The 13,255-nt window shown below is 41.3% G+C and overlaps 1 protein-coding gene across 1 annotated transcript in view; it reads right to left on the reverse strand.

The window, feature by feature from the left end:
- Positions 1–4,890: 4,890 nt before the first annotated feature.
- PIWIL4 (piwi like RNA-mediated gene silencing 4) overlaps positions 4,891–13,255 on the reverse strand; it is a 41,185-nt gene continuing 32,820 nt past the window's right edge. The window contains exons 14-20 of the mRNA XM_019923819.3: positions 12,891–13,091; positions 11,746–11,849; positions 9,948–10,018; positions 8,423–8,576; positions 6,409–6,534; positions 6,156–6,303; positions 4,891–5,443 (exon numbers count right to left, since the gene is read on the reverse strand). Coding sequence (XP_019779378.3) covers positions 5,327–5,443; positions 6,156–6,303; positions 6,409–6,534; positions 8,423–8,576; positions 9,948–10,018; positions 11,746–11,849; positions 12,891–13,091 — 921 coding nt within the window. The 3' untranslated portion in view covers positions 4,891–5,326. The remainder of the gene's footprint in view (positions 5,444–6,155; positions 6,304–6,408; positions 6,535–8,422; positions 8,577–9,947; positions 10,019–11,745; positions 11,850–12,890; positions 13,092–13,255) is intronic.

Consider the following 13,255-nt stretch of genomic DNA (forward strand, 5'->3'; position numbering starts at 1 on the left):
CATATATTAACGCATATATGTAGAACCTAGAAAAATGGTACAAATGAATCGGTTTGCAGGACAGAAATTGAGACACTGATGTGGAGAACAAATGTATGGACACAAAGGGGCAAAAGCCGTGGGGGTGGGGGTGGGGGTGATGTGATGAATTGGGAGATTGGGATTGACATGTATACACTGATGTGCATAAAATGGATGACTAATAAGAACCTGCTCTATAAAAAAATAAAATTCAAAATATATATATATATATATATAAATGGCTAATACACATTTTCAAATTGTTTTCCTTTGCCAGTAATCAAATATATATAAATAAAAACAAACTATCTGACATCTACCATATTAACAACATATTTTGCTTCTAATGAGAATATACAAAACTTGTTAGCTGTGAGAGCCTAAGATATGACATTTTGAGGAAAAAATTTGCAATATATACCAAGCACCTAAAAAGTATTCTTTTTGATTTATTAATTTCACTTTTAAGAATCTAACCCAAGGAACAAACCCAAAATACTGTGAAGAAAAATTATGCCATCTTTTTATAGTAAGGGAAAATTCGAAACAACCTAGAGCTACAATAGAGAGCGAAATATGCAGTGGAATGGAGGAAGGATGGGCTGGGAGTTTGGGGTTAGCAGATGCAAACTATTATGTGTAGAATGGATAAACGACAAGGTCTTAGTGTACAGCACAGGGAACTATATTCAATATCCTGAAAAAGAATATGTATATATATATATATATCACTTTGCTGTACAGCAGAAATTAACACAACATTGTAACTCAGCTATATTTCAAGAAAATAAATTTTTAAAAAGAGAGGGGAAATTGTTACATCTGTACAATAAAATATTATTCAATCATTAAAATTTACGCTTACCAAATTTTTAACAAAATACAAAAAACATGTTATAATCATATGTGAAAAATAAAGTATATAAAACTATATGTAGGGTATAGCTAAAGGACTAGATGAAAAGTATATATCAGAATGTTGACAGTATGTACTTCTGGGTAGTAGGTGTATTGGTGACTCTTTTTCCACCTCATTATATGTTTTTGTACATTCCAAATATTCCATAATGAAAGTCTTTTTTTTTTTTTTTTGTGGTATGCGGGCCTCTCACTGTTGTGGCCTCTCCCGTTGCAGAGCACAGGCTCCGGACGCGCAGGCTCAGCGGCCATGGCTCACGGGCCCAGCCACTCCGCGGCATGTGGGATCTTCCCAGACCGGGGCACGAACCCATGTCCCCTGCATCGGCAGGCGGACTCTCAACCACTGCGCCACCAGGGAAGCCCAAAAGTCTATTATTTTTATAAATTTAAAATTAATTGAGGATTTTTTAAAACTTTCTCAGTAAATTGGAAGGAACTGGATTCCGTCTTAAATTCTTCAGTCATCCTCACTCTCTCCCCCTTCAAAACAAATCCTTTGCTCATCTTTCCCATCAGGACTGTTGGATTATCTTGGCCAGGGGGTAATGGGTCAAGTTGAAAGTGAAAAGTACAAATTTACCTGAGCAACAAAACTCAGGCATTTGACAGCACTTCTCAGAAGCAGGCATTTCATGTCTGAGATGTTGAAGTGTGTTAGGAAGAGTTAAGAGTAAACTGTCCTATGGGAAGTGGCTAACTTGAAATCCAATATTTTAAACATATGATATCTCAAGATAAATAGTTTTCTTTTAAATTTCAGGTTGTGGTCAATGGGGATTCCTAAGACTACGAATCAGCTCATTTTTATTAAAAACTTAAAAATGACTTAGTGGTTAAGGAAGTTGTGTCAGTTTGAGTCCCTCAAGAAACAGACACCAAGGCAGAATTAGACTTTTCAGAGATTTATTGAGAGAAAAGCCTGTGAAGGATGAAAGTGAGAGGGGGTAGTTAAGCAGGGAGAGCATACAGACCAAGATGCCAGTCTGACATCCATGAAAGGAGAGGGGGAAGGGAAGTGGGTTGGTAGGAAGAGCCCCAGACTACAGGGCAGTTCTAAGAAAGCCTTGGTCAAGTCAAAGAGGACTGCCCAATAGTGGAGTCCCATGTTGGGCAGAAATGGCCCAAATCTAGCACCTCTGCTGGGCCCAGTCAGTGGCAAGGAGCAGCCTGGGGTGAGCCTGCTCTCAACATCACCACTGCAGTGGACCCTGAGCGTAGCATCTGGAGGCTGTCAGCCAGTTGCAGGAGGTGTGATTAGTGCCCTTCATGGCTGCCATGGAAATGTATTCAAAGTATGATCTCTTCCAGAGCCTGCTTTCCAACCCCCAAATAAAAGCAAAACCAAAAAACTCACTCCCTAAAACAGCAACTGGTAGACTGCTTATATCTAGAGAAAACATTAAGCTTTCCTTTAAGCAAGATTGTAGAATTCAGAACCTAGCATAGCACCTGGCACATTACATGGACCTGTATTTGCTGACTAATAAATTATGTCACTTCATGTCTCATGAAGTATAATAACATGGCGCTCTTGTTTAAACCCAGATACCCTAGACTGGACATTTCTACACATTTGTACAATGTGAACATTGTTAGGTGTCTTTACAGGTAGATACATTGAGGCTCAGAGACGTTAAGACACTTGCCCAAGGTCATACAGCTGGTAAGTGGTGGTTCTGGGATTCAAACCCAGGACTACTGCCCTAGACCAGTAGTCCTCAACCCTGGCTAACCGTCAGCATCACCTGATGATCAGACTTCACCTCAGACCAATAAAATCATTATTTCTGGAAGTGGGCCCAGGTGCCAATGTTTTTTTACAAAGCTTTTAAATATAGGAAGTTCTAATGTTTCCATGGTTGAGCGCTACTGGTCTACTCCAACCCCTTCTCACATTGCAAATTGGGTAACAGTCTCATAGAGGAGAAGTTATCACATCCCAATCACATCCCAAAGCTAAAAGAGTTGGAACCAGAGCTCAAATGAAGAGTTTCCTAATCTATGCTGCCCTCTGGCAGCTCACTTGGGGTTGGCTATTCTTCCACAATCTGTTGTACCGCATGGACCAGGCAAAGGCCGGGGGCTCGGCCTATACGACAGTCCTTGTGTGCCCCCTGGTGGGTTAAAATGGTAAAGAGCCGCTACCTTGGACAGTGCTTAATAGGTAAAAGGATGAAGAACTCTACAGGCCTGTGGCTTGTCTCATCAACGTGCTGCATGTAGGTTTATACAAGCCGGCTGTTAGCTGGTGGCGCTTTACATCATCCTTGTACTTGGAAGGAAGAAAACCACATCGTCAACACAAAAACACAACCACTCTGGATTTATACAGTGCCTTGCCTCTAAGACTTGCTATTCAAGGCCAATTTTAAGGCATATAAGGCACTCCCTCATCTAAGAACTCTGGGAGAAGTTTTTTTTTAATCTTTTATTAAGGCAGTAGAGTCTTGTGGTTCACCTCTGAGGCTTTGGAGTCAAACACACCTGAGGACAAGTTCTAGCTCCACAATTATTAATTTTATAAACTTTGGTTAGCCACACGGCTCAGTTTCACCACCTGTAAAATGGTCATTATAATGCCTAATTCATATAGTTGTTGTGAAGAGTTAATGTGTATGTAAAGTGCTTAGCACTGTGCCTGCAATGTATTAACCCCCCCTCCACCCTTATACCCCACAAAAGGTTATTGTTACTATTACTGGAGTGGACCCATGGTGGGTGCATTTTTGCCCGGCCCGGACAAAACTCTCAAACAGGAGAAGACTGTGCTCTCTTAAACGATCTCTGCATTGGTGTCTGCTTCCCCTCATCCCTCAGAGAGAACCTTCTGCTCTCTGCTTCCCACTTCACCGCAGCCTTTCACACACTCTCTCCCCTGGGAGAAGAATCTGGAACTCCGAACTTTCCTGCATCGAAATATTCTCATCCCTGGGGCAGTCTTGTGAAAGGGAGAGAAGATGAGGAGAAACCAGCAACGGAAACTGAGAATGAGTGATGGATGCAACAGGAGAGAAACCAGGAGAGTGTTATCCTAGAGGCCACGTGGAGTGTCTCAAGATGGAGGAAATGACCAACTGGGTCAAATGCTGTGACAGGTCAGGGAAGGTGAGGACTGAGAATTGACCATCGGATTTAATAAAACGGAGGTCACTGGCCACCTTGACAAAAGCAATTTTGCTCTCGTGGTTGTGGTGAAATTCTGAGTGGAGTATGGAACTGGGTTCATTTTTCTGTAAAGAGGAGCAAAGAAATGGGGTGGGAGCTGGAGGGCAAATGTTTCTGTTTTAATATGGAAGAAATAAGAGTAGATTTACAATGCTGATGGGAATAATCCAGTGCGAGAGGGAAATTGATGATGCAGAAGGGAGAGGGAAGGATTGCTAAAGCAGTGTTCTCGATAGAGCAGAGGGAACGGGATTTAGTACACCAGTGGAGGGCCTTCCACAGGAGCGCAGACACAGTTTATTTATGATAATGAGGCGAGGGGCAGGGTCTATGCACAGAGATGCCCTTAGGTGGGTAGATGGGATGGTAGTCTGTGCAAGTTCTCTCCTCATGGCGTCTGTCTTTTCTGTGCAGTAGGAAGCAAGGTCATCAATGAGAGCAGTTGCTACTAAGTGAAATAAAATTCCCTAAGAGAAATAAAATTCCCTAAGAGAACAAGTGAAATCTGAAAAAGAATATATATATATATACACACACACACACACACATATATATATATATCACTGAATCATTTTGCTGTACACTTGAAACACAACATTGTAAATTAACTACACTTCAATTTTCAAAAAGAGAGAATAAGTGAAATATTCATTTTTAGAAATATAACTCAAAGAGTGATGGTGAAGTGGTCTACTGGGTAAGAGTCTTTGCTGAAAACCCTTAAATAATGAAATTCACATGAAATGCCAACTGAAATCTGAATAATAGTAAACACACATGTGATGCTCTGAATGTTCTTTATTTTCTAACAACTATTTAAACCACTCAACAAAACGCTCTGTAACATAATTTAAGAAAACTTCTGCAAATTTTAGTGTAGAAAGTAGACCCCGTTTGCCTACCATCAAAACATCATGCAAACATTTATTTTCTTAGAAGCTATTTAGCTTTGTAGTATTACTTTCAGATGATAGTACATTTTAATTCCGTACACCACAATAAGCATTCACTTCAAGCAAGTAACCTTTAAAATAAAACAACATACATTTCTTTTGAACCATTTCAGATTCAGTTATTTGGGGTTTTTTTCTTTTCCGTAAGTTAAAACTAAACTGAATCTCCTTCCCCCAGTCACAGCCTCGAGCTCACGGCAGATTTGTACGAAGTACACCAACGACTCCTCAGAAACCTCCGCTAGGGATGCCCGTGGTTCGTGTCATCACAGGTAGAAGAGAGAATTGGCTAATTCCAAACTTGGTTCTTTATGAGTGCTTTGTGCCACCAGAAAGGTCAGCTTGTGTGCATACTGACACGGGGCTGGAACACTGATTAGGCCCTAAGGAGGAAAAAGTATTGGTAATGATTAAGAGGATAACTTCCTCTTCAAAGTGATATTTTTTTCCTGAGTTTTTTCATCCACTAGTTTTATACACGATAGAATGTAAGTCAATTGGAACCAAACTCAATCAACAAAGGGCACCCTTTCTCCTGGGAACTTAAATTCACTTAGCAAGATGGGAGAGCAGAGAGGGCCAGTCTGGCTTCCCGGTGCTGGGACCTGCGAGCCACATGCTTAGGGCTGATCTAAGTTTCCTACAACTTGATGTTCCAAGGGGCTCAGAGCAAATCTTGACTTTGGACTTGGTGAGCAGCTCTGGGCCTAATGTATAGGAATACAGAACAGAGCCAAGTCTGTTACTTTCCCACCAGACACAACATCTGAGTTGTCTTCAATTGCCTCATCTGTAACTTGGAAATAACAATACCCTGATTTCCTCCCAGGCTGGCATAAGAAAATGTATATAATAAAGTCTTCTAGAAAAATTATCAACGCTAATGCATTATAGAGTTACTGCTATTTTATGCCTATGATAGACTGGGTTTCATCCACTGTGGACTTAAGAAGTCATTCATTCATTCATTCATCCTTCCTTTGTGGAAAATCAGGCATTGTGCCAGGGGTTGGGACACCAAGGTGAATTGGGTGACAATTCCCTGGTAGGCACCTTGAGTACCACTCTGTACCTAAATAAACAGCTGTCACTTACTGGCCAGTTGTAGTAGAGGTGGCACAGTTTGAATGTGAGTCTCTGCATGTGGTCAGGCTTCAGGCCGTTGTCATCATAAATGACATTATAGTAGGTGGGATTAAGGGTTCCCCGACAGGCAACCCGGCTGATCAAGTAAAAGTCATACCTGAGGGGAAAAGAAGGACTGTGAGAAAGAAAGCTCGCAGAACAGGACTGAACCTGACCACACACAGTCAAGCTTTGTTAAAAACGGATTTTCTAACAGACTTGCCATTCAGGCCGCGTTGCTCCTGAATCCACGATGGTGCCAAGAGGTGGGTTCTGCAGAGTTCGGCCTGTTTCCATCAAGAATCGTGGCATGCACTTCTTCCTGACCACGATCACTGACAGTTTGGGGCTTGGAACAAGAGAGGCAAAATAATAAATAAATAAATAAATAAATATGGAGAGAACTAAACCAAGCCATGCAACTTTCTATTTATTTATATATATTTTTTGGTAATCTTAAAATGAAATAAATTGATCAGCGAAACATTGCAAAACAAAGAAAAATTACCCCCAATCTCCCCTCCCCCAGAGACACAAACAATTTTTTAAATCAAGGATTGTCTTCATTTGTTGCAAAAGCGTGGTATGCTCAGTCATTTGACCAATTTATATCACTGAAGCGGGACGGGAGAATGGTTCACAGGACAATGAACTACGATCAGCACTTCTAAAGAAAGATTTTTCAGAATTATCCGTGGAGACAAGATTTTCTTCCCATTAGCAATCATCTCTATTTTCACCTTCAGTCTTCTCAATTTCTGAATAGCAAAGGAAGAACCAGAAGTTCCTCTTATTCTTCAAATCAACGCTTCTGAATCCTGCAAAACTCGCACCTGGGAGGATCGATGGACGGTCCACATACACATATGGGCCAAATGCTAAATGACCAAGTGTTAAGTCAGTATTTGGTAAAATCCAAATCCAAATCCAAATATTCCCATCATGGAAGAAACCTCTAGGATGCAAGGGTCACTGAAATTTCACTTTAAGTGTTTTAATTTTTTTTTTGCGGTACGCGGGCCTCTCACTGTTGTGGCCTCTCCCGTTGCGGAGCACAGGCTCTGGACGCACAGGCTCAGCGGCCATGGCTCAGGGGCCCAGCCGCTCTGCGGCATGTGGGATCTTCCCGGACCGGGGCACGAACACGTGTCCCCTGCGTCGGCAGGCGGACCCTCAACCACTGCGCCACCAAGGAAGCCCTAAGTGTTTTAATTATTTTAAAAATATATTATTAATGTTTTCAATCTTGAAACTTTTTAAAAGTTGATGTTATAGTGCAGGAGAACTAACTCCTTAGCACCGTCAGCTGCTAAATTTACTCCTGTGATCCCCAAATTGCATGGAGGTGATTCTTAATAAAATCTAACTAACCCAAGGTCAGCGGGGAATGAGAAATTTTGGCTTTGATATTTCGGATACAGCTAAAGGTGGTTCTGCCTCCAAACTATGATTCTCTCCCTCCTTTCTGATGGTTACTAATGAGGTCAAGCCTCAGCTCCTTTGGGGCTCGTGGCTGCGACACTTTGGTTGACGGTGGTGACGACGGTGTAACCCTACAGACCAAGCTCTATGCACAACAGAATAAGACGCTTTCTGAGGATTTTAAGAAGCCAATTTAAGATCGTCATCCTCCTCCATTTTCTAGTTCTAACATTTTTCTTGCACTTAACACTTGACACAGTCATGGAGGAAAATATACCAAGACACTGAATCTAGAAGTGTGACAGCAGAGCAAGGTACTTGGTGTTCAGCATGGTCTGATTTTCATATGTAGCCCAGCTTTCACAGCACACACACCACTCTCAGCACCTTCTGCAGACCTGAGCTGCACATCAGTGCCTGCAGGTCAGAGGCTTTTGCCCTGTGTCTTGATTTAGGCCTCAAAGTTGAAACCACAGCTTGTTTTTTCCCCTAGCATGTTAATAGGTGTGAAGCATCTTCACCTGCCAGCAGCCCTGCAGGCTTCCTGCTGAATCTCAGTGTCAGGCACCCTGGAGGATTCCTGCCTTCTTCTGGTGCCCCGACCCAGGGCCCCCAAAAGCTCATACCACCCAGACTATTTACGTAATACCATCCCAACTACCCTCCAATCTAGGGTTGGTTGTACTTGCATAATGCAGAAATGTAGTGAAACTTAACTGCATGGAAAAAAAAAAGAGATGCTGGCATATAGTAATTTGAATAGTTGCGATGAATATGCTAGAACTGGAAGTGGGGGAAGGATACTAATTTGATACCTGGTATTTGAACTTGCTTCTGTCACACTGCTCAGTAGCTGTGGAACTTCATATTCAATGAGTGTTCTTAGCTGACCATCCCCTACACCGTCACGGTACACAATTATCCGTCCTGGCAAACCCTGGTTATGCTTGTACCATCTGTTCAGTGCCCCTGCAGGATTTGGTGTTAGTAAGAAAAGAATGACTTGCTTGATGCCAACAAAGAATAACATTCCCATATATTTTAACATTTAAATAGCTTGCTAGTTCAGACCATGATAAGACAGGGTAATACCTAATTTGGGTTGTATTTGCAATAATATAAAAATGGATACCTTTCCAGAACATTCCTGCAACTCTGCTATTTAAGGAATCATTATGGTTTCTATGGCATAATGTATTCTCAAACTTAGCATCTCTCTTTAGTAAAATTTTAATATTTAAGCAATAAATTAAAATTTAATTCATGCAATAGACATACAAATTTCCCAAACCCATATTAATACTAATTTAGTTTCTTTAAATCTATAAATCCTCTCAATAAGGACAGACTGGATAATTTTATGTAAATTTCTTCTCTAATGAGCATAAATATGAAAACATAAGGAAACGACTTGGCTGTTCCTCTAAAAGCATCTCTTCACGTGGATTCACCCATCACTCTCGCTGACAATATGAACTCTGAAAATTTTCCACTCGCTCTAAGAAATTGCCTGAAGAGCAGAGGCCAGACAGTGACTCCTGCCCAACAGAGGCTTTTCATAACTGCTACTAAGGTTTTGAAGTGAGGGGAAAGTAATATGATAAAATATTTCTTTTCATGCATATACGGCACCATTGTTTTAGGAGAGTTTATTGCCCAGGAAATTCATTTGTTTGATAGAAGATGACCGTATATGTAAGCCCACTACCAAAATATGTCACCAAATTCACCTTTTTTGGAAACAAATATTTATGACCCCCCAAAGTTGATAGCTGGGACGATGCAAATCAGGGAGTGATTTGCACAGGTCACAATGCTAGGGAATGACCAAGCCAGATTCAGACCAGGGTTGGAAAGGGCATGGGAACCCCAGACCCCCTCTTTCTACTGCATCCCATTGTAAGGAGGGCACCCTCCCCATCTGCTGCCTTTCCCGTCTTCTCCTGCCACGCCACACTTGATGTGTCAGCATCCCCATCCCAGTCCCAAAAGCTTCTCTCCTACTTCTAGACCTAATGCTGGTCTGTCATAATCCTTGCTCCTCCAGGGTAGGTTTATTCTGACCTTCAAACTGCTTGCAAGAGCCACCAGCAGCTACAGACTTTTTTTCCTCCTGGCTTTTAGTTTATCACACACAGACACAAATGTAAATAACAGAGTAACAGAGCCTGTCTGTTAGCTTGAGTCAGGCCACAACTTCAGGGTCTCCTACTGGGTGGCAGTCAACTCAGGCAGGCTTGAGAAGTCTGTTTCCACCTGTCTGGTCTGCTAGAGGCTTATGAATTTGGGGTCTGAAAGAACAGTGCTTGGAGCCCACCCCCATTGTTACACTTTTAGTACCAGTCATGAAAACTTTTAAGCAATCTTCAACATCAGCCGTTGTTCTCTGAAGCATACAGCGGGAGAACCATCTAAAGTAAGCAAAGAACAAAAGTAAAGTTCAGTTTCAAAATTTCTATTCTAAGCATGCATTAGTATTAAGAAATAGACATAAGTAAATTAATGTTCATAATTTTATATACACTGTATGATTACAATTATATTAAAATGCTCTCCCTCACTGCCCCCCCCCCTCAATAAAATTTATTGATACGAGAAACTAAAGCACAGTGCTAGCATCAGACGTCTCTGGGTTCAAATCCTGGCTGGTATACTCACCAGCTATGTGACTTTTTTATGTGAACCTAAGCCTCAGTTTTCTCATTTGTGCCAAGGAAATTTATAAGATAGTAAGGTAGTTAGTACCTCATAGGGTTGTTGTAAAAATTAAACTAGATAACATATGTACTTAGCACAGCACTTGGTACATAATAAGCATTGATAAATAGAGACCACTACATTATTATTATAAGGGAATTTATTAGTTTAGCAGATCTACTTTAAAAATATTCAAAGATTTCTCAAGCATAAACTTCATTTCTATAGGTAAGCTTTTGGGAATTGAAATCTTAACATGATTAACTTATTTAGATTTCAGAAGCAAGTTCTCTTGCTCAAATTATTCATTAAAAGCACTTGGAAAATGAAGATCATGACTTAGTGGTATATATGTGTCCACATTATTCCAGTTCTCTAAATCTGTGCAATAATAATGATGCAATTAGAAATGCTGCTAACAAGCCGGAAGTCCCTTATGTGCTTGATTAAGGAAGTGACATACAGAACAGGGATCTCATACAACCTGGGCTGAAGTCAGGGGCACGCAGTTACATTGCTGCTTTTCCTGTCTCCCACAATCCCCAATATATACCTGATCACAATTTAGAGGAGTAAATCACATAGCTTAATTCTAGGAAGAAAACATGGTTCAAAACAGCCTCAAAACACATTGTTTAGTTACGAATATTGAAACACTTCAAAGAACTACAATTTAACATGTACTATGAGTCAATGCTTAATGTGTTATCCCTCATCCTTGCCTATGTTTTTTTTGTTGGTTTTTTTTTGCGGTACGCGGGCCTCTCACTGCTATGGCCTCTCCCGTTGCAGAGCACAGGCTCCAGACGCGCAGGCTCAGCGGCCATGGCTCACGGGCCCAGCCACTCCGCGGCATGTGGGATCTTCGCGGACCGGGGCACGAACCCGTGTCCCCTGCATCGGCAGGCGGACTCTCAACCACTGCGCCACCAGGGAAGCCCCTTGCCTATGTTTTTAATAGCTGTGTAAACAACCACCACATCAAGTTTCTGCGAGCATTAAAAACAACAATAACAGCAAGCATGTCTTGAGCATTTACCATAATAGGTAAGTGACAGATCAGGATATAAATCCAGGCAATCTGATTCTCAACTGCTTGACATCGTGTATGTAAACTTCCTAGTATGGAGCCCAACACAGTGCAGGTGTTCAGAAAACAAATGCACAAGAATTTCTACACGGCCATCATTTGGGGAATATGATTTGCATACGAGCAATAGCTTGTCCTAATGTATGTATAAAAATAGTTTTTTAATGAACTACACTTTACCCCAATATTATCCATCACATTTATAGATGTAAGTATAATTTATGACCATAAGTGTCCATATTTTAAAAATGAGTGAAGAATACAAACTATTCCTTTCTGTAAAGTCTTTAGTTAAACCACAAGTAATAGTCTAAATAACTGAAGAGTATGTTAGGGTAATTTTAAAAGTACCTGGTGATTTTGGGGTTAATACTGGCCACAAATCCAACCACCACCATTCCCTGGTTGAATGCATCTTTACAGACATCAATACCAACCACCATCAGGGACTTTAACTGTAAAATTAAAATTTTTCATGATTTAATGGAATGAGGTGTTTTCCCAAGCAATGATGTATTATGAAGTTTTTAAAAGACTGTCCCTAGTTATTGAATTATTGAAGTTAAGCTATGTGCCAGGGAGATCAAGGTCGAGATGAGGCAGATTATTAAACCAGAAACCAGAGAAACTTAAAGATGAAGGGAATAATAAGAACCTGCTTCAAAGAAAAACAAAAAGCAAAAAGATGGAGGGAACAATATAGTACATACTTTGCTTAAGAGACTCATTGTAATAGAAAATGGCCACCATCCTTTATGGGGGTGGGCAAGGGCCATCAGTGGCTCAAGAGATCCTGGTAAAGTGGCCCGTCCATTTCTCCCCTGTCTCGAGGCTGAAGGAATCTGAAGGGAAATTCCATTCCCCATTCTTCAGCTCTCTAAGGAATCCTCACTTGTCTATGTCCTCCAGGAGGGGCAGCTGGGGGTAACCTTGTACATCCTGGTTAAGGGAATAGGCAACATTCCCTCATTCCTCACCCTCCTCACTTCCTCCCATGGTGGCCATAGCTCAGGAAAGAGGAGAAGATTTTCTCAGTTCCCAACACGACTTGGAGGTTTGTATCACAGGCTCTGCCGGTTCCCCAAGCTCTAGTGGGGGCGTCCCATCCAGGGTTCAAGGCTACTCTGCAAAGTATCACCCTGCTGAAAGCAGGTAAAGGCAGAGGCCATGGAGCACAGATTTTAAACCACGGCTGGGAGGCTCCAAATCAAGTGCCTCCAAGTCGATGCCAAACTAGATTCTCTTTCACGAAAGATTCTGTTATTAGCTTAACCGAAGCTCCATGAGAACAGGGGCCACGCCTCACCTTCTGGATACCCTCCCAGTGGCTGGTGTAACGGAGCCCAGAGCAGACAAACATACAACCCACCAACCCACCAAACAAAGCAAATATTTCTAGGATCACGTGAAAAGATCTCCTCCTACTTTGATTTAATTTTTAAAATTCATTAATAGATAGATTGATGACTAAAAGAAAAAGAGTGACGGTTCCTCACAGGGATCTCCACAGCCCACAGCTCGCCTCCGAGTTTACAGGTCATCTGCAAGGCAATCTTGGTGGCGATGCTCATCAACATTCCCTGTTTATTCAACGTCTGAGCAAGCACACACTGGCTGGGGATGGGGCAGTCGGAGCTCAAATATTTTTTAATGGAATCATAATAGCTATTCTGATTAGAAGGCAGAATACACATTACCTGAAAGTCAAAAAAAAAAAAAACAGAAGAAAAGAAAGTTCATTTACTTATGTTCAGAGGAAGCTTTAAAAAAACACGAACATATGGATGCAAACATCTTTTGCCCTTAAGTTCCCAAGAAGCAAATATTAACATACCCACAGTTCTTCTCTTTTTTATTATTT

Source organism: Tursiops truncatus, chromosome 8 (assembly GCF_011762595.2).
Source record: "Tursiops truncatus isolate mTurTru1 chromosome 8, mTurTru1.mat.Y, whole genome shotgun sequence".
In the NCBI taxonomy this organism is placed as follows: domain Eukaryota; kingdom Metazoa; phylum Chordata; class Mammalia; order Artiodactyla; family Delphinidae; genus Tursiops; species Tursiops truncatus.